Source organism: Martes martes, assembly GCF_963455335.1.
Source record: "Martes martes genome assembly, chromosome: 17".
Classification (NCBI taxonomy): domain Eukaryota; kingdom Metazoa; phylum Chordata; class Mammalia; order Carnivora; family Mustelidae; genus Martes; species Martes martes.
In genome coordinates, this window is record NC_137905.1 from 27,129,321 (window position 1) to 27,156,844 (window position 27,524).

Sequence of the window (27,524 nt, forward strand, 5' to 3'; positions counted from 1 at the left end):
GGGTGTGCACCACGGCTGGGGTTCTGCTCAGTATCTCAAGGGTTAATTATGTCACTGTATTAAATCTGCATCTGCAGCTACGTATTAACACATTCATCCTCCTTGCTTTTTCTGCGGCTGATCTAATATTTTAATGTACCATGAAGAAGAAAATGCTGCTAATTAATCAATTGTAAGCTGCATCCCAATTTCGAGGATGTTAAAATGTGGGGAAATGTGCATTTTGGGATCAGTGAAATATGGCAAGGTCAAAATATTGTGCTTCCTTGCCTCTCTAGTGAGTTTTAACTCCTAGAGGTAACAACTGTCCAAAAGCAGGTCACATACATACATACATACATACACACATACATACATATAAAAAACCATTCATCTTCACTCAAAGTTTTTTGCTTTTTCTTTTTCTTTTTTTTAAGAGGTTATTTTTTTTTTTTAAGATTTTATTTATTTATTTGACACAGAGAGAGAGACAGCGAGAGAGGGAACACAAGCTAGGGGAGTGGGAGAGTGAGAAGCACGCTCTCCTGCTGAGCAAGGAGACCGATGTGGGGGCTTGATCCCAGGACCCTGGGATCATGACCTGAGCCAAAGATGCTTAATGACTGAGCCACCCAGGTGCCCCAGTTTTTGCTTTTTCAACTGTCAAAGGTAAGCACATGAAATTATACAGTGATGATAAGGAATATGGATACTCAAAGCTGGTGGAGGAGAATTTGCCAATAGATGGCAAAAGCTGTTAAGTCCTGTATCCCCCAGGCAGAAGAGTTTCCCTTCTAGGGGTTTATTCTGGGAAACCAGAATGGCTTATTATATTATTTCATCATAGTTTAAAAAAATAAAAATAAAAAATGTAACTCTCCAACCTCTCTGGGCACTGGCTGGTATAGTTCAATGATATAATGGGCTATTGAAAAAGCCATTAAAAATAATGTTATTTTGGGGTGCCTGGGTAGCTCAGTCAGTTAAGTATCTGCCTTCAGCTCTGACCATGATCTCAGGGTCCTGGGATCGAGCCCCGCATTAGGCTTCCTGCTCAGCAGAGAGCCTGCTTCTCACTCTCCCTCTACCACTTCCCCTGCTTATGCTCTTTTCTCTCTCAAATAAATGAATAAAATCTTTTTAAAAAATGCCATTTTCCAAAGTTTTATGCTAAACATATTATTTCAGTAATCCTTTTGAAAATTATTAAAAACACAAATGAGGCAATCTTTGCCAACAGTGCCTCTATCTTATGGTCTGCTGAAGGGAGAGGTTTTATGTTCCCTTAAGAACCTGCCAGCTATTAAAATGAGGGCTTATATTGGCTTTTCCAGTTTTCTCTTTTCCCACACTGTCAACTGAGTTAATTAAATGGAGCCATCCCCTCACAGCAGTGGCCAGATTCCTGTTCTTTTAGCATGTCTGAAAATTCAGTTGACATCTATAATGCTAATCAGGGCAGGAAACCAAGAGATGCTTGGAGAAGGAGCTCAGTTCTCTGCCCTGTATTGTTCAAAGCTGGGAATAAAATCTTTCCAGAGGCTCCATCCCCTACTACATGGCTCTACATCCTCAAACAAAGTAGGGCCACCAGAAGGCCCCCCAAGAATATATAATCCTCCAGGGCAATGGTGCCATAGCAGGGGGGTTTTCACTGTATTTAGTTGGGGGTAAAAAGACTCAATAATCTAAACCCTTTAACAAATTGCATGGCTCTAACTTTGCTGCTTGAATCTTTCCTTAATAAATGTTTTCATGAGTCTAAGGTCTTGGACGGAATGAACACTGACTGGGGCAAAAGAGATCATAAGGTAAATTGGTAAGATATACTCCTGCCAAAATCCTAGAGCCATGATGAGAGTCCTGACAGCACATGCCCCCTTCAGCATTCCAAGCCTGATGGCTGGAGAACGGAAGCTGGGCAGGTATGTTTGAGGCTGAAAGTGCTCAAGTGGTCCTTAAAAGCTGCTCTAGAGGGGACCAGAATGTGGTCACTAAAGAGTGCCTGTTCCTATCTCGCTCTGAAAACTCCTCATTTTACTGGCATTACAACGTCAGCGTCTTCAGTATTTCCCTGGATGCTGATTCAAAGCATGTTCCCAGGGGGCACCTGGCTGGCTCAGTCCGTGGAATGTGCTACAATTGATCCTGGCATTGTGAGTTTCAGGAAACTAGAATTCATATTTATCTTTTTTTTTTTTTTAAAGATTTTATTTATTTGAGAGAGTACGTGAGAGAAAGAGAGTGCGCACAAGCCGGGGAGGGAAGGGGGAGGGAAGAGGGAGAAGCAGACTCCCTGTCTAGCAGGGAAGCCTGAAATGATTTTGCTAAAGGAAGGGCCCCACCAGAAGTGAACTTATCAGGAAGAATAATGCTCACATCCATGACAGGGAATACAAAGGCTCATATCCCTTTACACATCACATCTTTGTCCATTAAAATATTTTAAGGCCTAACATCACAGATGCCTCATCATAATCAGATGTCTTCACCTGGTTGATAAATTCATGACAGAGAGGAATGAATACCTTCTTTCCAGCACGGGTGTAGGTGAGGCTTACTTCTGGCATTGTACCAAATCAGCTGCCGGCAGCCATCGTAGGCACAGGAATATTCGTCGTCCCCAATGCCGTAGCCTTCCTGAAGGGAGATAGGGCCCAGAAGATTAGCAAGCTCTGTCTGCTATTTTCTGGGAAAAGACGGTGTGTCTTTTGTAACCATCAACCTGGTGGCTGGAATCTGAAACTTTCTGGATGAAGGGAGTCTATGGTTCTTGGAAGATACCAAAATTCTGACCTCAAGGCCTGGTTCTCTGTGACTAGATAATGACTTCACCAACAAATATCTCCCGAGTTTCACATGTGTTAGTTCAGTGAATCCTCACTAACCACTTTGAGGCTGGTGGCATGATACTACATTTTAAGAAGAAATAGAGGGTTCAAAGGTCCGAGAGGTCAACCATGTTGCCCAGTGGCAAATCATTACTCAGAAAGTCAAGTCTGGATCCTGGAATCTTCTGATTCCAAGACTGGTGCTTTCCACTTCATTGCAGCTGGTCTTTCTTGCATGCAGTAGACTGCGTAACAACCACATGCTCAGAAATTTCGAAACTGGAGACAAGAGAAAGGTTATAGTGGATGATCAACTAATAGCTATTCTGAGGTGGGCTCAATTGAAGCATCATTTAGGTCCTTGGCAGCTCCTTTTATTACTTATTGCCTTTTAACTATTTCAGTTATTTTACAGTTAAAACATGGATGGGATCTTAAGAAATTATTTTAAGTGTTTTTTTTAAAAGATTTTATTAATTAATTTGAGGGAGAATGAGTGAGAGAGAGCACAAGCCAGGGGAGAGGCAGAGAGAGTGGGAGAAGCAGCCTCCCCACTGAGCAGGGAGCCTGACATGGGGCTTGATCCCAGGACCCTGGGATCATGACCTGAGTCGAAGGCAGATGCTTAACTGACTAAACCACCAGGAGGGCCTATTTTAAGTGCCTGTGAAAAAACAGAGGAACCATGTAGATCAGATAGCTGTTATCTTTAAAGGTCAATAGTGAAAGATTCTTAGTGGAAAAAAGGTTTGAAAATATGGGCCAAATCCAAGTAAGAGCTCAGGTTTTGGTGATGGTCTGCTTGTGTTTTGTTTTTTTTTTTAAAGATTTTATTTATTTGTCAGAGAGAGAGAGGGAGAGAGAGTGAGCGAGCGCAGGCAGAGGCAGAGGGAGAAGCAGGCTCCCCGCCGAGCAAGGAGCCCGATGCGGGACTCGATCCCAGGCTATTGGGATCATGACCTGAGCTGAAGGCAACCGCTCAACCAACTGAGCCACCCAGGCATCCCTAGTCTGCTTGTTTTATGGGGATAAACAATGCAGTGGAGATCAAATCCACCTTTTTTTTTTTTTTTTAAGTAGGGTCTGTGCCCAATGTGGGGCTTGAACTTATGACCCTGAGATTAAGAATCGCATGCTCTATCAACTGAGTCAGCCAGGTGCCCCAGTGAGGAGATCAACTGGAGAAAAAACTCAAACACATTCCTTGACTACTTAAGACTACAATATAATGAATTCTGTGAGTGTTCTCCAAAGTGAGGCTTCTGAACTAGCTGTTCTGAATGCACTACTCAGACTATTTAAGAGTTAAACAAACTTGCATCTACTTGTCTTCAGGCAGAGAAGAAATTCATCAATCTACTAGAAACAACACCTTGCTATTGCCTCCTTTCAAAACCTATTGTAAAAAACTTATTTTTTATTTTATGGGTGTTGGGCATAGGCAAAGGCAAGCAATTCTTTTCTACCTTCACTTTCTAATGTCCTACAAAGTCCTCGATGGAACAATGGAAAGAAATTCTAGACGATTCCTAGCGACAAGAGTTGGTTAAGAGCAGACTTTACCACGCGATGTCTTCCATCCCGGGATGAATTTCACAGTACAGCAACATTGTGGACAAACATAGAACTCTAATAATTTCAACCACAGATCAACTCTACAGACTAAGATGTAGGTCCTTCTGCCAAGCAGAGATGCACTTTAAAAATCCCTTTAAGCTGGGGCGCCTGGGTGGCTCAGTGGGTTAAAGCCTCTGCCTTTGGCTCAGGTCATGATCCCAGGGTCCTGGGATCGAGCCCCACGTCGGGCTTTCTGCTCAGCAGGGAGCCTGCTTCCCTTCCTCTCCCTCTGCCTGCCTCTCTGCCTACTTATGATCTCTGTCTGCCAAATAAGTAAATAAAATCTTAAAAAAAAAAAAAATCCCTTTAAGCTGACATCTCAGAGAGCAATCTAGATATACTCTCTGTCAACCTGAAAACATTCCTAGCAGGACTAACTATGGTTTTCATTGATTGAGACAGGTGAATGAGACAACAGGGTAGCTAGCTTAGCACTTGGAGTGATCATTTTGATCTACTTGTTTATGGTCATGTATATTTTAGTAATGAAAACATTACTAAAAACAAAGAAAGGTTTTTTTTTAAATTTTTTTAAAAGATTTTATTTATTTATTTGAGAGAAAGAGAGAGTGAGAGAGAGCATGAGAGGGGAGAAGGTCAGAGGGAGAAGCAGACTCCCTGCAGAGCCGGGAGCCCAATGTAGGCCTCGATCCCAGGACTTTGGGATCATGACCTGAGCCAAAGGCAGTCGCCTAAACCAACTGAGCCACCCAGGTGCCCAAAACAAAGAAAGTTTTATCCATAACTTGTCACTTAGGAAATATTCTGAATCCTTTCTCATGTGGTGAACACCATCCTTTTTTCTACTGTCCGGCATTCTAACCCACCTCTGGTTTTAGGGAGTGTAACGAAGATACAGTGTCCTGCTTCCTGCTCTGGAGGTGGAAGGGTAGGATGTAGGCTTGGCCAACTGGACCCTTCCAGCAGACACCCAGGGTGGTCTGAGTGACCCCACATGGAGTGATGGTGAGGGACTTGTGGGAGAGGTGTTGGCATCCTGGACCCCTAAAACACTGGCTATAGTATTTCTTGTCTCTTGACTCTTGGATGTTGCCTTGGTGCCTGTTTGCTTCCAAACCCCTCAAGTCTGGGAGTTCCTAACAGGCTTCCAAGTTATTCCCCTTTTCTGTTTAAGACAGCAGAGTCATTTTCTCCAAGGCAAGGGGCTACAAGAGGGGAAGGAGCACGGGTTATTTTGACCAGGGTTTGGATTCTTCTCCAGCACTTGGAGGCTAGGTGACAATGGGCAAGTCTGTAAATTAATTTGTCAGAACCTTACTCTCCTCATCTTTAAATGGGAGAATAATACCTTCCCAAATTCTTGAGAGGATTAGAGACAGTATGTGAAAGACCTGTCACATGGTAGATGCTTATGAAAAGGCAAAAGATATTTTAGATAACTCAAAATGTACCTTAAAGATTTGCTCCACCGAAACCTCCATAAAAATATACAACACAGTAAGACAAAATATTCTTTTAAGTGACCTGAACAAGGGCTATCCTTAAGCTTCTTATTTTAAATTCTTTTTTTTCCTTAAGATTCTTAAAATTTATTCATTGGAGAGAGAGAGAGACAGAGCACAAGCAGGGGGGGAGGGAGAGAGAGAGAGACAGAGCACAAGCAGGGGAGAGGCAGAGGGAGAAACAGACTCCTTGCTGAGCAGGAGCCCGATGCAGGACTCCATCTCAGGATCCTAGGATCATGACCTGAGCCAAAGGCAAACACTTAACCATCTAAGCCACCCAGGCACCCCTAAGCTTCTCATTTTAATGCTCGATCTCTGAGCCCAACACTTTGATCATCCTTTCAAAACCAAAGCCTAAGCAATAAGAGTTAAAACAAGAGGCAGTGTGGATGGACTTCAAGTCTTCAAGAAACTGGGTGTATCTACAGATGACTTATTCCATAAAACCACACCCTGTCTGTACAAGCGAAAAGATTCAGAATTACCAGAACAATGTCCATTTGAAGCAAAGTTTTAAGTTTGGCAACATGATGATTACAATTCTACATTTGGGAAAGGAGATCTCAGACTTCACTGATTTCTAACAGGGAATCAACCATTACTTGGATCAGGGAAAAAAATGTTATTCATTACTTAAAGAAAGAAATTAAAAGTCTACTAAACAATTTAGAGGACAGGAAAACAGATTTTAAGCCTCTTAATTTGAGGAGCCAAAGTTTTTGCAACTATTGGGAGAAATCAGTTTAATCCACCAGAAAAAATGATCCAGCTTCACCAGTTATTAAAATAAAATGTTTCTGATATTCAGAATCAGATATACTACACCTAGATCTGTGGTGTGTTTTCTAGCAAATGAAGAGAAACAAATGCTGTATCAAAGCTTCCCCCCTAAAGGAATCCATCTTTCTTCTAGTTCTGGAGCAATTTTTTACATCCAAAGGAGGAGGCTCGCTAATTCTCTGAGATTTTTCCCATTTTCAACTCTGAAGAAAACAACTACTGTAGAACAGGAAGGAGCCTGAATTCTAGTCTGAGATTCTTTAGGTCCCTCTTTTAGGCTCAGTTTTCTCATTCGGGAAATGGAAATTATGACTGTAAACACTGTGGTGGGAATCAGATGATTGGCTCTAAAATGACAATGCTCTGGAAATAAAAACTTTTTTCCCCCAAGTCCTAAAAAAATTGTCTTCAGGACATCCTTTGGGGCAGGCTGTCAGGGCAACTGATACCACCTGCTTTAAATCAGGGCCCAAGGTGAGAACTAAGAGACTAACTGGCGTTGTTCTCCAGACCCATGTACTTCTGACTTCATGGTGCCACAATCGAGCCCCACGCTTCCAGGTTTTACTTAAGGTCCAGTCAATGAGGAGGCGCTTCATCAGGGCAAGTTCCCAAAGAAAGCAATTGTAGATGGGGTCTAGTTTTCTGTCCTGGACAAGAATCTGACCTCTCTACTGGCCCTCTTCCTCCAATTGTCTCTCCAGCAAGGAGTTGAGCAAAACACCAGGCACAATTCTAAGACATTATACAGCCTCACTGAAAGGGGCCCTTTCAAACTACACTTCTGGCAGGCAAGCTCACTTTGGTTCACTTCTAAAACCCATCCATATGGGAGATTAGTGTTTAGATGAACAAAATAATCCAAGGAGTTTTCCCAGTTCAAAGGGTAAAAATCCTATGTCCATAAAAGATTCCAGATCAAAACTGGATTAATTCCAAACAGCTTAAAATTGGAATAACTCAAGAAAGCTGTTCAGGCTGGGCATCTGAAGCGTATAAATTGGCAAGAAATCAACATCTGTAGGAAAGGGAGGAACCCCAACCTCGGACACGCAAGTAGCGGTAGCCGAATCCTGCTTCCTCTAGCGGGTTTCATCTTCCCTCTTTACGTGACAGCTTTCTACAACAGAAGATAAATGCTAAATATTGAAAACAAATGTGCCCACTAGTTACAAAGTAAAAATCAAGTAAAAGAAGTCAAGCCAACATTTAGTATTTTATGAAAGGAAGAGAATTCCTACAAAGTTCTTTGAGCTTAAATGCAAGGTAAAAGGCATCACGGGTTCCAGTATAAGAACTGAGCCAGAGATCTGGCTGGGCTGGAGGAGAGCCTACAAAGACAAAGGACACACCCAACACCCAACCTCTAGGTGTAAATTTAAAACTCAAGGCAGGAAAAAAACCCAAGGGGCAATTTCCCTTGTGTCTTCCTATTTCAGAACCGGGTTAGCAAACCCCTGTGAGGGGTCTGGCAGCATTTGGTTCAGCCCGAGAAACGATCATAATGCAAACCTCTCTGCAAAATTTGTGTCCTCCACCCACTCTCCAAAAAGCTGCTGTTGTCCCCGTTTTACACCGTTCTCTAGGGTACTCACATGATTGAGAAATTTGCTGTCTCGTGTGGCCCAGCCGATCTGCATGACACCAGAAGTGATCACGGTGACTTCGTAGTACCACACCCCCGCATCCACGCAAAAGGTGCAACGCACGCTTTCAAAAGAGGAGGCATCGCAGCGAGCCTGGCAAAACCAAAGCGTGCGACAGCCCACCATCAGTGCCTGAGACTGCGGAAGTTAAGTGAACACCCAGAGGTAGAATGTCTTTTTCCTTATTAAAGCTTCTGGTGGACGCTTGTTTCCTTCTCCGTGCATCCTCTCAGTGACACAAAGTGCAAAACAGAATGAAGCACACATATCTCTTTTGTAGCTTTACATCTAGGGAGTTCTAACAGGGCTGGAAGGCCTCAAAGATGGCTGCAGTAAGCATTAACGAGGACTACTTTTTGAAGTACCCTTCCGATAGAATCTTTTATGAATGCATCAACACGGCCTTAGCCTGCACTTGTTAGGATGCAGAGAGGGGAGGACACTGAAGGGTATAAGATGGGGAACCTAAAAATAACTGAAAGCAGAACACTACGGCAGGCATTTGGCAATAACGTAAGATCAAAGAGCTGTCTGCAGCCACTCTTCAAACGGCTCTTTAATCTTGACGTGTCTGGTGCCTGATGGTGCCTTCCTGTACATAAGCAGCTTTCATCAACCTGCACCACCAAATCGGCAACATTTCCAACATACAGGAGGAGGGGAAGCGCTAGCCAGAATATAACTGGTGATGCAGGGATTCAAAAAAGAAGGGCCTCTTTTAGAAACACTAGTCTTTGCACCTTTAGCTGAATAAAGAGGCAGAGATTGAAAACAGACATACTTATATCAAATTGTCTATAGGGGACACACTGAGGGTTGCCAGAGGGGAGGTGGGGGGATGGGGAGACTGTATTAAATGGGTTGTGATGAGCACCAGTGTTGTATGTAAGTGATGAATCACTAAATTCTACACCTGAAATTAATATTGCACTGTATGTTGACTAGAATTTAAATAAAAACTTGAAACTACAAAAAAATTTCAAATTGTCAAATATTAATAGTTCTTACTATGTGTATGGCACCATGTGGGATATTAAGGAGTTAACACCGTAAACACCCTCTCCCTGCCACTTCCACCTCTACCCACTCTTGGAATACGACATAAACTTCCATCTATTCTGCAAGAAATGGCTCTTTGTTCAGAAGCAGGGTGTGAAAATGAGAACAAGCTCTTTCCCCCGCATGTTCCGTCCAGGCCATGAAAGCTTTACCTCCAAGCCGTGAGGCGAGATCTTCAGGTACTCGCTGACATCGTTGCTGTTCAGCATGGCCCTAATGCTATTCAAGTCCACTTTCTCATAGGTCAGCTGCCTACTGTCTTTTAAAACTGCAAAAGAAAAAGTGGTCGTGTTTCTAAGGCAGGCTGTTGTGGGAAAAAACCTAGTGTCATCGTGGGCTGCCATTCCAGTTAAGAAGTGGAGGTGCCCAGAAATGGCAGAACAGGTAGGGAGACTTCAAACCTTGCCTTTCTGCTGCACGACTGGATGAGGATCAATCAAGCAAAAGCTGGGACAAGCTAGGATGGCACTGCCAGGTTTCTGCTTCTATTCCCTGTATTTGTTATTGTGCATGCAACAAATGCACCTTCGACTTTTCTGGATTATTCTGTCATGGGCACCACACAGGCTGTGCACAAAGCAACTCTCCACAATGTTGCGGCAGGAGGAAGGGTACACACATCCGGCCATGCCTTAGCACATGTGCTAACTGCGCTGGGGGAGTGAGGATTTAGTAGCAGGATAGTTTTAGTTCTAGCAGCCCTTGAGGAGGTAAAGAAAAGCCAGGAGCAGCCCTCTTGGTGTAGGAAAGATGTGTCTTGAGTTTTGAAGAGCCGTATCAGGACAGGGAGAAGAGTAAAGAGAGGGAACTCCAAGTGAGGGAAAGGCCTAGAGAGGTCAGGATGACTGGGGCCTGCTTGCAAGACAGTGAGGAGACAGTCTGTGTAGGGAAGAGCTGACTGGACACTGCCATCTGATTAACGGCCCGGATGCACCAGGAAGTGGGGTACCAGTAAAAGTTTCTGAACAGGAGAGTGCTGAAATTATACTATGCCATATAATTTTCATCTGGAGGGTCCCTAGAATACTTTCCTGCTACAATACGGCCAACTGACAATATCGGCCTTTTCAAGGAAAATGTCACACTCACTATTACAAAATGAAGAACAGTGATCCTATATAAAGAATGGGTTTGGACATGGAAGCAGGAATTTTAAGAAAGGACAACGCTTACTTACAGAGATTGTCTAAGCTCCACTGGGCACAGAAACCGACTTGACGCTTCAGATAATCAGGATCATCAGCCCAGGACTCCAAGGTGACGAGTCGGTCACTAATACTGGATTCGGAGATAGTCAATTTATTTTCACCTGTTGGGGAAGACAAGACACCTTGAATCAACCCTGAAAGAGTAGGAGGATTTGCGGGGCAGGTAAGGGGTAGGAAGGAGTGAGGAGAGGCCATCAGAAAACGTGGAAACTAGAATAATGACATAGTCCAAGAGCCTCAACTATTTTCTGGGAAGTAGAAATCTCCTCACTAACTTTTTAGCTATAAAAAGTGAGTAACCATGGTCACAAGTTTTGATTCTTGGGTGAGAAGACTCTTGGCTTCTGTTCCTCTTACATCTTACTGGCCGTGAGGCATCTATCCACATAAAAACAGAACAGGTGCATGTCTGATGAGGCTCAAAGTGTATGCTCATCCAGTAAGTAAGAAAAATAAGATTTTTAACAACCGATACAGAAGATCATTAGTGCAATAAGTCACTATACCTACTTGTCTGTGCAAACTTTTCCAGTGCGATAAGTGCAAAAAGCATGACTGTGGGGTGGGACTGTAACTTCTGAAAGACAATAAAAGATAAAAAACAAAAAGCAAAAACATCATTCCCCTGCAGAGGTGGCAAGTTAGCAATTTCCTCTTTGTACCCATTATGTGCTAGATTTGTTGGGAGCAGTCAGAAAACTTTTACTCTTCTACATCCTCAATTCTCTGTTTGCTAATACTGTTAGTAATGAGGAACCAAGATAAGTCTCATAAAATCTTCTATTATTTTTTGGAAATCACTGGGTCCATTGATAGATACGCAGATTTCAAAAGTATTTTGTTAAAAGCACTATGTTATTCTACTTAGTAACATTTGTATTAGGGCTTTGTGAAATAAAACTATGCTCATTCTTATATTCATTTAAGCAAGCAAGCAGAAACCTAGAATTGTAGCTAAGAATGACTTTTATTCAGAGCCCTTAAAGGGTTACCCCAAGCTCCAAAATGATAAATGATGAAAGGAACAACTAATGGCTTAGTTTTCAGTCTGTTCTCTGAAAGGAATTGCACAAATGCTAATGGTGGGTGGGAGAGCGCTCTTCTACAGTTAACTTCCCATCACAGGTGTTCCCATTTAAAGAAAGGTCTTCCTGCTTAACATCACACCTTCTCACAGCCATCCTTTCCCACAGCTCCGTTAGGAGCAAAGGAACTCAGAACATCCGATGATTCCTACTCACTTCCCTGGGGCTCAAAGGTTCTGCAAAGCTCATATGACCACCAGCCCGCCCCGCAGTAAAGCCTGTCCAGCACTCTGCTTCTTGCCATACCCACTTTTCAATCCCTCTGTCTGGTTTTGCAGGCCCCAAGTCCTCCCCACCAAGCTGTCCAGGCCTATCCTCCTGTCTCTGAACACTGTCTCCTGATCAAACGGTTCTCTGTAATATGCCAGGAGCATGGCCATTGCTATCTCTGGTCTTCTGCTGGTGATGCCTTTAGCCAAGAAACCCATTTTTCCCTCCGGGGTGCAGGGACAAATCCTGACCTATGATGTGATCCCGCTGACGGCCCAAGTTCATGAGGAAGCCTGTTTCTCACAGCTCTCTCAGCTCTCACCAACCCTATCTTCCACCCCTCTCCGTCACCCTCTCAGAACTCTTACGGTACTAGTCTGAAGGACACGATTTTGCCCTTAATCACATCCTGTCATAAAATGGAGGCTAAGTGGTTTGTCTGGGTAGGGTAGTTTTGTTCCCTCAGTCAATCAGGAAGGTTCTTGAGGGCAGAGGACTGTTATACTACTTTAGTATCCCCACAGTGCTTGCTTAGCATAGTGGTGTGTGTTTTAAGTACATATCATACAGGTACTGAGAAATAAGGTCTTTCAGATGTTGAAGAAGGCTAGTGCTCACTAGGCCTGCAAAAGTAACTTTTACAAATACAGACCAGTCAAGTCTGCAGTCGGCCCGTGTGAGTCATCTGACAGCACCACTTCAGCAAACCACAAGCTTCACAGACAATAGATCAAATACTCTATGGCAACAGTTAGAAGAGTGGTAGCCAGGGAGGGAGGGAAGGAGTAGAGATTTATAGACACTGGCAATCTGACCTGACAGTTTCCTGGCTGGGAATGCCATGTAATTTTGTTTCCACTGTGGAGGTCCCTACTACCATTTGGCAGACTCTAAGGACACACACAAAAGCCAGTCATAGTAGCTATGACTAAATTTAAAACCAGACCAGCTTGGCTGCTTTTGCTTGTAATGAATTCCTATCCCACCCTCATTTTTTTTTTTTAAAATAGGAGGGAATAGATAAATACTCAGGAAACACCTGCAAATAAAATTTATAACCGATTCCATTCTCTGTGCCAGTGGTTAAACTGGCAATTTTAGAAAAATGCACAGTTGGAGATGACTAAGAAAAACTGGCTTTGATACCTTACTTACCAGACACTGTAGCAAATATTCCAGTATTCCCGGGCTAAGTAAGCCTATACTTGCGGGACCTAGACAACACAACAAACATGAGATATAATGAAATGGGCCAGTAATTAATTAATAACAATTAATTAATAATAACAAGTAATTAGTAACAATAAAATTGATTTGTGAACTGTCAGACAGCTACTCTCATGCACATTGTCTTATTTAAGCCTCCTGCTCTGAGGCAGGGAATAGCAGTGTTCCCATTTCAAAGCTGAGCAACTGAACCCACAGTGAAGTGACTCATTCCATTGCACTTGGGGTACACGTGGAAGAACCAGAGCCAGCATCCAGGTGTCCTGATTTTGAATTCGTTGTTTCTTTCTTTCCTTTTTTTTTTTTAAGATTTTTATTTATTTGACAGAGAGAGAGACAGTGAGAGAGGGGACACAAGCAGGGGGAGTGGGAGAGGGAGAAGCAGGCTTCCAGCTGAGCAGGGAGCCTGATGCGGGGCTTGATCCCAGGACCCTGGGATCATGACCTGGATCGAAGGCAGACGCTTAACAACTGAGCCACCCAAGCACCCTGAATCCGTTGTTTCTTTCACCATACGTGATTAACTAGCTGAGGTATTCACCTATATTTGGATATTAACTTGCCTAAAGTGGGTCATGTCCATAAGCAAGTTAAATATCTGCTTCTCTTCTCAGGAACTGCTCCAATTTAATGTTCTTATTCCTCTTCCCCAACATACTATGTCTCCATTACCTGGCTAAACTTTATAAAGTATATACATGTATCTTATCTATTATATGCATAAATATATAACTACATAATCTTTATTATACTGAATTTAGCCTTTTATTCCTAATTTTAAAGCATATTAAGTAAAACTTGTTAAGTGTCCCTCCAAAAATCCTCAAAGCTAAATTATATTGCATTCATCTCTTTGGCTTTTGAGTAATTTTTTTCCAGTAAGTTCTGTCCCTAAATTTTTATTTATGTATGTATTTTTTGGTGGTGGTGGTTGGGACAGAGACATTCCTTTTTAGTACGAAAGGGTTGCTTAAAGACCTGCAGTGCAGTCTTCCTCTTTATGTCAAACAACTGAAGATCTTTCCTGGTAGAGGTTTCCAGAGTTACCTGCTAGTTTCTCGGCCAAGCAGCCTAGGACTGCAGATGTGTTCCTGTGTTTGGCAGGATGACCTGAGTCCTGGCAAGCTACTTCTCCATTTAAATTGAGAATTTCAGTCAATTTCTGGAGTGCATCCTAAAAACAAAAATGTACAAGTGGATTCCATAAATAGATTACTTAGGCTTTTTTCCCCCAAGGGAATAATTTGAGATGAAAGCTACCTCACCAGCTATTAAATTAACTCAGAAGGAACATAAAGAAATGATATAATCCACCCAATGATGTCATTATTGATGGGAAATGTTATTTGATCAACCTGGAAGTTTTCTTACATGAATTGTTAAGATTTCCCTTCATTCAAAATGTACCAGTTGTATAAAAAAATACACAATATACTCTTGAATCATTAAACAGACTAAATCCACCCAAATGCCAAAATGACTGATAAAAACAGGGCCTTAGTAATGTTGAAGTAAAAAGTGACTTACAGTTTTCTTTTTAAATCAAGCAAGAGCAAATCTCACCAGAGTTTTTGATGCAAATTATAAAAGAAACCCATCATAAGCTTAGGCAAAGGTCAATTCATCAGTGACTAGGCCAAAGGCTTTTCTCTTCTGTCCGTAATGTTTTCCATGTTGTGCCTAAATGTCTGAGGCTTAAACAAATGAAAGATGCCACCATCCAAAATTTGAAAAAACGTAGTCCATAGAACATATGGACTAAGATAATGAAAGTTTGATACTTTCGTTCTATACAAGGGAAAATCAAGGTTATGCCAGTCTTTAATATGTTTAAGACTCACAAGTGCTTTCAATGTAACAGTTTTTTTCTCTTAATAGGAAACATTAAAGAAAACCTTTTGTAATGAGAAAACTGTTCAGCAGAGGGTAAGAAAATAATCAGCTCAGCAATGTTCTCTTTTATGAACGTTCTCTTTTAATTTCAAATACAGATTGCCATTTCAGATATAAATGCTTTCATTTTTAACATTTTAAACTAAAGCTTTATAGTAAACTATTGACAGAAAGAGGATGTAGCACTTCATTAGTAATAAAAGGCAAGTTTACATAATAAAGTTGATACTGAATGAAACAGACCCCAAATGTATAAATGTATAATGTATATGTATGTATAATGCATTCATTATGTCAAAAGTTCTTTGTGGATGTTCATCCTGGGTTTAAGCATAGGTGACAGTTTCATAAAAGCCAAGTATTGACTTACTTTAGTGGGCAATGGACATTCATCTAGTAACAATGTTATAACAGCTGGTCCCAGTGGATCTTCCAATGGAATAACTCTGATTAAAGACTGGACAACATCCAACCATCCTTCATCTAAGAGCAAATCAAGAAGATTCTATGAATAGAGCGACTATTTTAAAAATCTGAAAATACAGAACTTATAACACAAGGTGACTTCACAACAAAATAGAAATACTTTTGGCTTTTAAGCAGCTAACACTGGCACGGACATCGTCATTAATTGTAGTCATCATGGTAGAGCCAAAGATTCTTAACTTATTGAGCCTGGTGATTTGGAGGCATCTTCGTTTGGACAAAACTGAAGATATGGTCCTGGGTTCTTAAATTATAACTAAAATAGTTTCAGCACCTTATTTATGACATAGGCATTTACTGAGAAGATTAAGTATCTGAAGCAGTTGGCTCTACTTTCAGAATGACACTTAGGAAATTGAGGGACAAAAAATGTCCTCCCCATTCTGGAAGGGCTACGGTCAAAGATCTACCAGATCCCCCCCCCAAATTTTTCTTTTAATAATTTTGGTGAAATAAAACCAATACTGAGAAGTATAGTTATATATTCAGGATGTAGTATACTGTAGTTATTAGTTATTATCCCTGTACAGGAAAATTTCCATACACTAATGGCTTTTTTTTTTTTTTTCATGAACATGTGTGTTAAGTACTTTTGGGATCTTATTTAAAAAAAAAAAAGTGGCCACATTTTTTCATAGTCATTAACTCATTAGAAAGTATTTTAAGAAAACTTTAAGAATACCTGTTTCTGCCATTTCGTGCAATGTAATCATTGAATAGGGAGGTTCCTGATCACTGAAAAACAAATAGTCAAGACATCAAAAGTGAAGAACTAAGAAATAACAATTCCAAATAAAAATTCAAACTGAAAGTGTGGGAGTGGAGAGAGAAAGAAGAAATGGATATGGAGAGGGGAGGAAGAGACTGCTGCAGTTCCACTCTATAAGGACCAATACATACAACATGAGCTAATTTCTAACCACCCTCTGTGATGGCCCACAAATCAAATGGGTGGGAGGGCTTAGGAAAGGACCACCACTGGCCTGAAGTAAAAGCACAGGACTAAAACTGGAGGCCAGGTAACTACTTTCAACTTTCCTTTAGAGGCACAGTGCCAATGAGATGAGCCAGGGAGGTCAACATCATCTCCCTCCACTTACTTCAAAGAAACACCAGGAAGGGAGATTATAATCTCAACAGAGGATTTATGGAAGCAAGGTCCTACATAAACATCTTTATGTTTAAGTGTTCTTCTGGGAAATATCACTATTTGTTTGAACTTCATAAAATGGGTGTTAGAAGAAAAAGAAACCAAACTTAAGCGAGGAGCTATTTAATATTCTAGACACTGGAGGCACCTGGGTGGCTTAGTTGGTTAAGCATCTGCCTTCGGCTCAGGTCATGATCTCACGGTCCTGGGATCCAGCCCCACGTTGGGGCTCTCAGCTGAACAGGGAGTCTGCTTCTCCCTCTCCCTCTGCACCTTGCCCCGCTTGGGCTTGTGCTCATGCTCTCTCTCAAGTAAAAAATTCCTTATTTTTTTAAAAAAAGATTTATTTGTCAGACAGAGATAGGGTGCATGTGCAAAGCTCACAAGCAGGGGGAACAGCAGGCAGAGGGAGAAGCAGGCTCCTGGCTAAGCAAGGAGCCAGATGCAGGACTCGATCCCAGGACCCTGGGATCATGACCTGAGCTGAATGCAGACGTGCTTAACTGACTGAGCCACCCAAGTGTCCCGTAATTAAGTCTTTAAAAAAAATTCTAGACATTGCTCTAAAATGGCATTATATACCTTAATTCAGTGGGGTTTCAATCTGTGATCCTAGGAATCTTAAGGAGGTGATTTAGGGGAGCTTCAATAATGAACAAAATACTTTCCATCAAATAATGGTAAATCTAATTACTTAGGGAATACATTCACATTTACTTACATATCATGGCTCTCTGTTTTACTATGAAGAAAACTGCAAAAACTATTGTCTTCAATCATTTAATCCTCAGAAAAATCTTGTGATATGGGAATTATTAAGTTCATTTCAGGTATTCATTAGGTACTGCTTATTTGACATATCCTGTACCTTTCCATAACTAAGGGAAAATTTGCATTTAAAAGATTTGTCTTAAATCAGCTCAGAGATTGCTGGAGAGCAATCTGGCAATAATGAAATTAAATGTACCCAACAATACTAGACAAACTATTACACAGGTAATAGATGCATATGAGGTTATTTGCTGCAGTGCCACATTTGTAGGAACAAAAATTTGGAATTAGTCGAAGTGACCAACACCATATTACAGGATAACAAAATATAGTACTTTCAAGCATACAAAGGAATACTCTGCAGGAGTCAGAAGCAGCTGTAGCTTTACACACAATAACACAGGTCTCAAACATAATGTTAAGAGAAGTTAAAAAATTTTTACAACTGTATCACTTACGGCTTTTTTTTTTTTTTGTTCTTTAACTTATTTATTTGACAGAGAGAGAGAGAGAGAGCACAGGCAGGGGGAGTGGCAGAGGGAGAGGGAGAAGCAGGCTCTCTGCTGAGCAGGGATCGTGTGGGGCTCAATCCCAGGACCCTGGGAACATGACCTGAGCCAAAGGCAGACACTAAACCGACTGAGCCACTCAGGTACCCCACTTATGTAAGTTTTTAAAATCACACACAAGACACTAATGTAAACTTCCTGTACAGACATAAATATATGGCAGGCAAATTGGAAGAACATACCTTAAATTCACGAGAATGGTTTCCCACTGATATTTGGATAGTGGGGGGCAAAGGGGACAATAGGGTTAGGGGAAAAGGAAAAAATAATAAAAATATGACAGAGTCAGTGACCAATAAAGACAATGAGGACCTCAATTCTACACAGATGCACTTAAAGGCCACCCACATCCTTACATTAAAAAAAAAAAAAAAAGATAAAGTTCTTCTTGGAACAGAACTGGAGCAGAAATTCCTGGTGGGAGGCAGGAGCTAAAGCCGTAGGACACTGTGGCTCACTGTCTGAAACTAGACAGAGGTGACCAGGAGCCACAAGCCTGCGTGGTAGGCGATGGGGACCAAAACCCCACCTGTGAAGCTTGGACAGGGTTCCCCAATCAGTGAACAAAGTTGCATAAGTTATGAATGATCATATGAGCTACAACTGATAACAAGGCCCGAGTCTCCAGTGACAGAAAAGGCAAAGAAAGTCATGCAGCAGGGCGTGGGCTTCTCACAGTGACGTGGGAACTCGGAACCACCAATTTTAGGTTCACTCATAGCCTGAATGTGGAGGGGGATGACAACGAAAGTGACGGGAAGAGAGATAGGCAGAAAGACAGTGTGACGGAGAGGGAGGCAGCACGTGCACACACACACGCGCACACGCACACACACACACACACTCAGTGAGGAAAAAATTCCATCAGGACTCCGTAGATTATAGTTCCAAACCATATGACAATCTGAGGTCATATGACCTCAATATGAAGTCTCTATCAAAAAAGTGCAAATAACAGAACTTCAAAATGATTTTAAAATAAATGTATTTAAAGTGTGTTTCCTACAGTGACTCTCTCACTACAGCTTTAGAAACTGCTCTCCTCTCAGAGCAACGTCACCCTTTCCTAAGTACAAGCAGAAAGAGAACAATCAAGGCCCATCGCTCTCTAACTGCGACATCTGCTTACATCGTTTTATGTAAACTTGTACTAAGTCCATCTATCCTATCGTTCACAGTTAGCTTTAACAGCCTTATCAACTTTATAGGTTATGAAATTCTTCTCCTTCAGTAGCTTCTGAAAAGGAAGCTACGGTGACTAGGTTTGTAACTGTCTGAAGCCTGTTTTGCCATTAGATTCTGTAACAGGTCCCGTCACACTTGCTGCTCATCTGCCCTATTTGTCCATTCTCAGAAGAGTCATAGTGATAATTTGGTATGTGCAGGTTTAAGATACAAGTGACCCTATTCCTCAAATTATGTATGCTGCTCGCTTCATGTACTTCATCAACAAGTTCACTTATAATCTATAATATTTTCTAAGATCTTGGAGATAGAGCTCCTACCTTGCTCCCACACACTCTTAATCATTCTTTTAAAAAATATGGCAAAGTCTATTCTGTACCTGTTTTTTCAATGAGCTTAAAGAACACTGCTCATGGTTTACTTCCTTATTCGGGAAGGGCAACTTCTCATTATAATTTTATAGTATGTTTTAAATGTCACCATGAAGAAACTTTAAATAACAGCTTCTAGCCCCTTGCCTGGGGTTGAGGGGTGAAAATGGCATAGATTTATATTCAATAAATATTTTCTACAAAAATATGAACATTAAATTAGTTGGGATACCAGAACTACAAAGGCTGGTTTAATAAACTTAGGAAGGCCTTTCTGAACCGGTTACGGAGAATATTTGTAAGAGCCACCTTTCCCCAGCATGTTCTACAGCAGATAGAAAAATACGCAAAACAAATTTATTTCTATGAGGGAAAAAAAGCACCTCAGAAAAATTTGCACAGGTATACCTTGCTTAATGCTCATCAAATAGTTAGATACTTAAATTAGGAGAGGTTGAAGCAAAAAGAACCCACATCTAACTTTAAAAAAAACCCACAAATGATCATCTATTAAGCAACTAGAATGTGCAAGGCACTACGCTAGATTCTTTGTATATATTATCTCATGATAATCTCTGTAAGAAAGATTTTCTTATGTCTTATAGATGAGGAATCTGAGGCTTAGAGAAGTAACTCTCCCAGTGTCATGTAGCTAGTTCAAGAGCTCAGTCAAAATCTGAAACTTGGTCCACTGCGGTTCTAAAACTTTTGCTCCTAACTACTGAACTATGGTTAAGTCAAATATTTTTTCAACTTGAACCATGTTCTCCCATTTCACTGTTATTCAATCTGGGATTTCACAAATAGAGTTAGACAAAGCAGGGGAGAAATAAAAAAGGTACAGGTGCGCCCTGCAGTTTCAATTTACAAGCCTCCCAAATGGATCTAAGATGGCCAAATGAGGGATACAAAAAGGGAGGAGGATACTCTCCTTGACCCCGTCTTTACATTGCCAACAGAAAGTGCATGCAGCCATGCTCTTGGAAAAATAACTCATCTTGACTCTGTGGTCAGTGGTGTAGACAGGCAAGCAAGGTAAGAGTTGGTCTCCGTGAAACTAGTTCCTACTACAGCTTGCAACACAAACTCACTCCGTGTTTACTACATGCCCTAATGAAGATCGTAGCTTTAATTAGTGTTCTCTGCTATTGAAATGTTTAGACATTTCCAGATAGTAGTAGATGTAGCAAGTAAAAACATCAAGCCTTATAATTTACTCTGCCACTGGAGGAGAAATAAAATATTCTCCCTTGCCTTGTAAGCTCACGGCTTGGTGAATATACTCTAATGAAAGGAAGAACCCCAAAGTTATGGTTCCTATAGAACATTTTTCATTGCAGAGGGGTGACTAGGGAGTCAGATACTTACTTATCTACAAGAGTCCGTATGACTGCTAGTGTGTCCAGCACTAGCCCGTCTACATTTTGTTTCTTTCTCCTTGGCTCATGGGGTCCTCGGCCCCTCCTTGGTGGCCGAACAGGATCCCGGGGTTGGCTCCTCGTGTCAGCAGTGGGTACTGCACTGTTCTCGGCCTGCTGCTGCTGGGTGTCTACACTGTCTTCTGCTCCACTGTCATCTCGGCAGATACAGGAATTACCCATGGTAGCAGTGGCACCTCTAGTCCCCAGGAAGTGGGCTATGTGCTCCTCAAGAGTCAACAGCAGACCCTGGCCAAGGCTTCTGCTCACTAAGAACACGGCCCAACCAAAGACAATCATTTAGATAGTTTTCAGTTTTCCAAGTACTGTTTTCATAATCTGGAGTCGAGGAACTTGCATTCTATTTGTTTTTAACAACTGAATGTGGAAGAAAGTTGTAGAACTGATCTTCAGCATTATCAATTACAGGGAATCCGGGTCATCCAGTGGCAGTTCTAAAAAAAAAGAGAAGGAAAAATGAATCCAAGTTCATTTGATTACTCAAAACTTTCTTAGTTTGATTTTGTAGGCATTAGGATTACAATGACAAACCATCTTTGGTTATATTTATAGGTTTCCAACACAAAGAGGTACCTTTGCATAAGAAAATCAACAATTAAAAATTCCTTTTTATCATTATAAAGTTGATTGCTAAACCATTCCCATGAGTTACCATTAAAAAAAACCAACCAAACAAACAAATAAAAAAACCCATATGTGTGAGGGGCACCTGGGTGGCTCAGTGGGTTAAGCCTCTGCCTTCAGCTCAGGTCATGATCTCAGGGTCCTGGGATCTAGCCCCGCATCGGGCTCTCTGCTCAGCAGGGAGCCTGCTTCCTTCCCTCTTTCTGCCTGCCTACTTGTGATCTCTCTCTCTCTCAAATGAATAAATAAAATCTTAAAAACAACAACAACAACAACAACAACAACAAAAAACACCGTATGTTTGGTTCTACCCATACTGAAATACATTAGAAGAATGTGTTTCAAGGGCTCCTTCCATGGATTCTGAAAAATGAACTCCTTTTTAAATTTAAATGTAGGAGAAAAGTTAGTATGTTTCAAACAGACTATCAAATTACAGATGTTTCTTGCTTAAAAAGTTGATACAAATGATATAGCACCCACTCAATATCCAGAGGAATAAAAGACAGAGTGTTTCTCTTGAATGCAATCACCAAACTGCACAGATTTCCCATTTGGAGGGACTCTTGAGAATTTACAGAAATTACACAAGCAGTTACAAAGTTTTTCTGTTATATTAGCAAGACTGGGGAGAGGCAAATATGTATCACAAGGTTACATTTTCACAATGATCAGTCTGTTGTAGGACATGTCTGATAAAAAGTTACAAAGAAGGATGCACCAATTCTCTTTGTTTAAAAATACTGACTAAGCACCTTATGCTCGCACCATGGAGGCACTGGGAGAACAAAGAAGGACAAGGCACAGGCCCTGCCTTCCAGGAATTAATGGATGGCCATTCTCATTCCACACACATCAACAGAAAACCTAATGATAGAAGCTGCTCTTTATTAAACTGAGAAAATCTGGTTAGGTTTAGAAAGGAGGATCTGGAAGAAGAAAATGGACAGGGTGGGCTTGGTAACAGAAAGTAAAAAATCACACCAAGACCCGGAGACAGGGCCCATAGGGGCACAAATGGACACATGAGCAATAGAGAGTAGACTATTGGAGACCAGACTCTCTACATTTGGCTATTTATAATTAAATCTGCATATATTGAGTACCCACTCAGGGACAGATATAAATAAAATGTGTAATTCAATGGAATTGGAGGCCAGAGAAGTTACTTCCATGATGGGGACAGATTTGCAGCAAATTCTTCTAAATATTTGCGTGGTTTCATTACTGCTCATGGAGGAAAACTGAAGCAAAGGAGACAGATGGAGATAGAACGTCTTTACACATACATATAATAATCTAATCTGTGTAGACAGGGGGAGGGACAAGAAAAGGAAGGGCAGGAGGGGGATGGGAAGTGAGAAGAGAGGCCACAGACATTATCTCCCTCCAGATTACCAAGACAGCAACGGCCTAACCAAATAATACCACTGGTGTTCTTTTCCCCCCAAACAGTCAGGCTGTCTTTAAAATTTGGAGATTATACTTAAAAGGATGTAACTGGAGTATGTTTACTGGAGTTTGTGTCCACATTCTAAACCGGAAAGCAGTGCCATTACTGCAGGGACCATGGGAGACAATTCCCCCAGATAACCAAGAGATTTCAGTGCTTAAAGGACAGAAGACAGAAATCACAAACAATGCTTTTAAGAGGGTCCCTGGTATAAATTTCAGTTGATCTTATACATTATGCTTCTTTCTGAGAAAGACCAAAACCTAACATCCTTCTCACACAATTTTCAGAGGGTACTGTTCAAACAATTCAGAGGACAGGGGGTGAAGAATCCAAGGTTTTCTCGCAGGTCTGCCCAGCTGATATGCCACTAGTGCACCTCCTTGAAATGCCCAAGTATTATATTAAAACTTTATCTGTTGACTTTTTAAAACAAAAAATGGATGCGCGCTCATTTTTAGGACCTAAATGCTGCATACAGTCTATAGAAAAGTGAAAGCTTCTGAGAAGAAAGGCTTTCTTCATAGCCCATTCCCTTTCCCAGAGGTAACCCCCGCTAAAAGCTTCACGTGTCTGTTTCCATACCTATTATTATATACTCACAAAACTTTCTTTAAACTTAACTAGGACAATGCCATAACCATGGTTCTGTGGCTTGCTTTTTTCCCCTTACCAACACCTCTTCCTACACCAGAATTTTTAAAACTACTCCTCATTCCAATTAAGACTATATCAAAATCCATGCTGGATTGTCATAGTTTCTTACTATGCCATAAAAATCTGTGTCTAAACCAACTAGTACTTTGGGGATGGTAGGAGTGGTCCAGGATTCAATACAAGGGAACTCTGGGAATGCTTCATCTCCTGGCCAAGTGCTTTCTAACCCTAAACTGCTCCATGGTGTCAAGGTTACTAGAGCAGAGGAAATTTTACTGGCTTCTCTAAAGCTTCTGAGCCTTTCCATATGCTCAGTATGGAAGTTGAGACAGGCATGACAAGCAAATAGCAGTGTCAGTCCAGCCAGACACATTAAATGGGGGAAAGTATATATACCTAAGGAAGGGAGACCAATCAGGTATTAGAAAAAATTGGTAATGATTTGAGAATGTCAAGGTGAGATTAAGTTCCAGAAAACAGTGTTGGAAGAAAACAGAGGATCCTTACAGCTTAATACCAACGCTTGTGAAGCTATTTAGATTAACAAGAAATTTGGGGAGTGCTTGTGAGAAAAGCAATGGGTTGAAAAAGTTTGTTGAATCTCAGTCTTAAGCATCATTTTATCCAAAATTTTTTTGCTAAACTGGATAAAGAATTAATAATCTATGCAGATTTCCTTTTAGTACAGTTCCAAAGTAAATTGAAGATATCAATACATACAGCTATTTTTTAAAATCTGACTAAATTTGGAGGAAGATGACAAGAATTCAGTGTTTTTTATTCTGTTTTCATACTGAATTCAAGTGTAGTTCAGGTCAGTTTCTTCTAAGAGTCATTTTCCCTAAATGACCCAGATGATGCCAACTACAAAATTTGCCACAGGAGGAAATGAAGTAAAAAAAAATTAAGTTTTCAAATATTTTAAAACCAAAGACTTTCTCTTTTAAGGACTAACTATAAAGACCAGGTGTAAGGAAGAGGTTAATTAGGTAGGAGGAACTGTGAGGCACTTCAAAGGAAAGTCTATGAAACATACAAGAAAAAAATAAGAGCTGGCATCTTTAAAAAATCTGAAATGAACATACAGAAAATATTTTTTTAAAATTTTTATTATTCTGATAATTTATATATAAATCAGGATTCTTTACCACTGAATTGTTAGGTTTTTTTGTTTTTGTTTTTAGATTTTATTTATTTATTTATTAACAGAGAGAGAGAGAGAGAGAGAGAGAGAGAGAGAAATAGAGAGCACAAGCAGACAGAGAAGCAGGCAAAGGCAGAGGGAGAAGCAGGCTTCCCACTTGAGCAGAGAGCCCCATGTGGGGCTCCATCCCAGGACCCTGGGATCATGACCTGAGCCAAAGGTAGACATTTAATTGACTGAGCCAACCAGGCACCCCACATACAGAGAATTTTAAGGATTACAGCTAAAGGCTAAGAACACTGGTGAACAAAGCATATGATCCTTTAGATTTATTCAGCGCTAAAGAATGTATAGCTTTTCATCTGGAAATCTTTGTCACTTGTATTTTTCTCAGGGAACAAACTGTGAATACTTTAGGCAAAAGACTGGGTAATGAAACTAAACAATTATACTTTACACAGCTTTGTTTTATCTCATTCCAAAAAGCATTATGTGGTCCTCTTCCCAAGGGCCATTGTTTGAACAGTATGAGTCTACAGATCTTCTATAGGACGCCAGAGGCCAGCTCCAGCACAGGGCATGGTCTTTGCAATTGGACAGACTGGGCTCAGGTCCCAGCCCTGTAATACAGCTACGTAGTCTAATTACCCTGGCTACTGACACACTTTAAAACATGGAGATAATAATAGTTCTTACACAGTACTATAGTGAGGATTAAATGTAATAGAGCATGTCATACATGTGGCACAGAGCCTAATGCACTGGATCCAAAAATGCAAGATGTCATTATAAAATGAGTAACTAAATAATCTGGGATGTGGGGACTCCAAAATAAGACCTGATTTAAGAACACTAAGATAATTAAAGAAATTATCTTTTATAGTTCTCATCTACTCTGTACTAAAATAATTTTTACTTATCTATACTTTTAGACAAAGCAACTTGGGAGGGATTGTAGCTTAATCATCCCAAAGGCAATGGGCATTAGAATTGCTTAGGTACTTCTTAAAATGCAAATTCCTGGGTCCACTCCAAATCGCCAGAATCAAAATTTCTAGAATGTGGCCCAAACAAATGTTCTCTTAAAATTCTTCAGTTGATTCTGACAGTGGCCAGGTCTGGAAATCATTGTGTTACGGTATCTAACACAGAAGCTGTCACAACAGGCAAGACATACGGATAGAATGAAGGGACAAACTGGAACACTACAGTGATTCATCTGGGGTCAAAAAAGTTAATCTCCCTTTCCAGAAAAATGAACTAAGACTATCTTTGCACATAGCCTTTTGGAGAGGGCAGCCAAAGAAACCATCAGAATACAGTTACATCCATTAATGATTACATACAGTATGTATCAACATGGTGAATAAGACAGCTCCCCATGTTTCCCACCAGATCCACCCTATGAAGCATCATAACTTGCTTATGGGTACCCTGCTTATGGGTAATGTCATTCAACTGCTGACAGGCGGAATGGAAAATGAGTAAGAACAGAGTTTATGTAAAGGCAAAACATCTCAAATACCTGTATACTTCCCCATAACTTTAGGACTACTTAGCATTAGACTGGTCGAGTCTCAATTTTGAGGGAAAAAAAAAAAAGCTAGTCACATAATTTAAATAGACATGACGATTAGATCTGTGGCTGTAGCAATCATCAACTGATTATAATGATACCGCTGGAAGCCACCGCTTAGACACTTTTCCCCATCTAAATGATAATGCTTTGTAAATCATTATACTGTTCATAGCCATTTTGCTGCAAGAGTGTAATTATAATCAAGCATTTCCTTTTACAAAAGAAAGTGAAGACTATTTTTTCCACTTCTATATCACTTATGATTTGTTCAGTTTTTACATTTTATCTACTTTAAAGCTGCTTTGAAAGGAAAAAAAAATCAAAGTGAGCTGCTCAGTAAGTTTAGTGTTTAAGTGGTGAGGTCTGGTAGTCAACACACAGATCTCTACCATCATAAACAGCTCACCACAGAGACATCTGGCCAACTGGTCTAACCCTGTCTCACAATGGTCCAGGAACCAGTGATTCACCTCTTCAAATATTTGCTTGCATTCAATCATAATACAGCTCAGTGGCATTAAGAAAACTTTCTTTTCTTGAAAATAAGACTTCAGGATTATGCTGCCAAGAAAGGAGAAGCTGGTTAAATGAACGGCCATTGGAAGAAAAACGAAACTTTGGGCATGAAATTACTATTGCTGTCATCTTTGCCTCATCATTCCAAAACAGTGTTACAGGATGCCATAATTTTTTCCAGTCCACTCCCCAATTCCCAAAGACTAAATCCTGCAGGATGAACAGTAACAACATGTAATATACTGGAAATTTTAATGGTTTTCTTTCATTAGAAAATGTTTTGGATTTTATCCTAAGGCAGTCAATGTATTACAAGCGATAGCTTCCAATGTCATATTTAGTGCCCCCTCAACATTTTATTATGAACAATTTCCAACACAGAGAAAAGCTGAATTTTACAGTAAACACCTATATACCCACCATCTACATTCTAACAATAATATTTTATTACAATTGCTTTATTACATACCTACCTATCTCTATCTGTCATCAGTCCAGCTAATTGGTTTTGATGCATTTCGAAACAAATTATAGGTATCAGTATACTACCCACTAAATCATTCAGCATGCATATCACCA

General features: G+C 40.7%; 1 protein-coding gene across 1 annotated transcript in view; it reads right to left on the reverse strand.

Moving 5' to 3' along the window:
- RSPRY1 (ring finger and SPRY domain containing 1) overlaps window positions 1-27,524 on the reverse strand; it is a 45,085-nt gene that overhangs the window by 9,979 nt on the left and 7,582 nt on the right. Inside the window, exons 2-11 of the mRNA XM_080829660.1 lie at window positions 20,902-21,406; window positions 16,170-16,222; window positions 15,372-15,484; window positions 14,156-14,282; window positions 13,037-13,095; window positions 11,097-11,163; window positions 10,556-10,687; window positions 9,531-9,646; window positions 8,269-8,412; window positions 2,508-2,619 (exon numbers count right to left, since the gene is read on the reverse strand). Of these exons, the coding sequence (XP_080685786.1) occupies window positions 2,508-2,619; window positions 8,269-8,412; window positions 9,531-9,646; window positions 10,556-10,687; window positions 11,097-11,163; window positions 13,037-13,095; window positions 14,156-14,282; window positions 15,372-15,484; window positions 16,170-16,222; window positions 20,902-21,251 (1,273 nt within the window). The 5' untranslated portion in view covers window positions 21,252-21,406. The remainder of the gene's footprint in view (window positions 1-2,507; window positions 2,620-8,268; window positions 8,413-9,530; window positions 9,647-10,555; window positions 10,688-11,096; window positions 11,164-13,036; window positions 13,096-14,155; window positions 14,283-15,371; window positions 15,485-16,169; window positions 16,223-20,901; window positions 21,407-27,524) is intronic.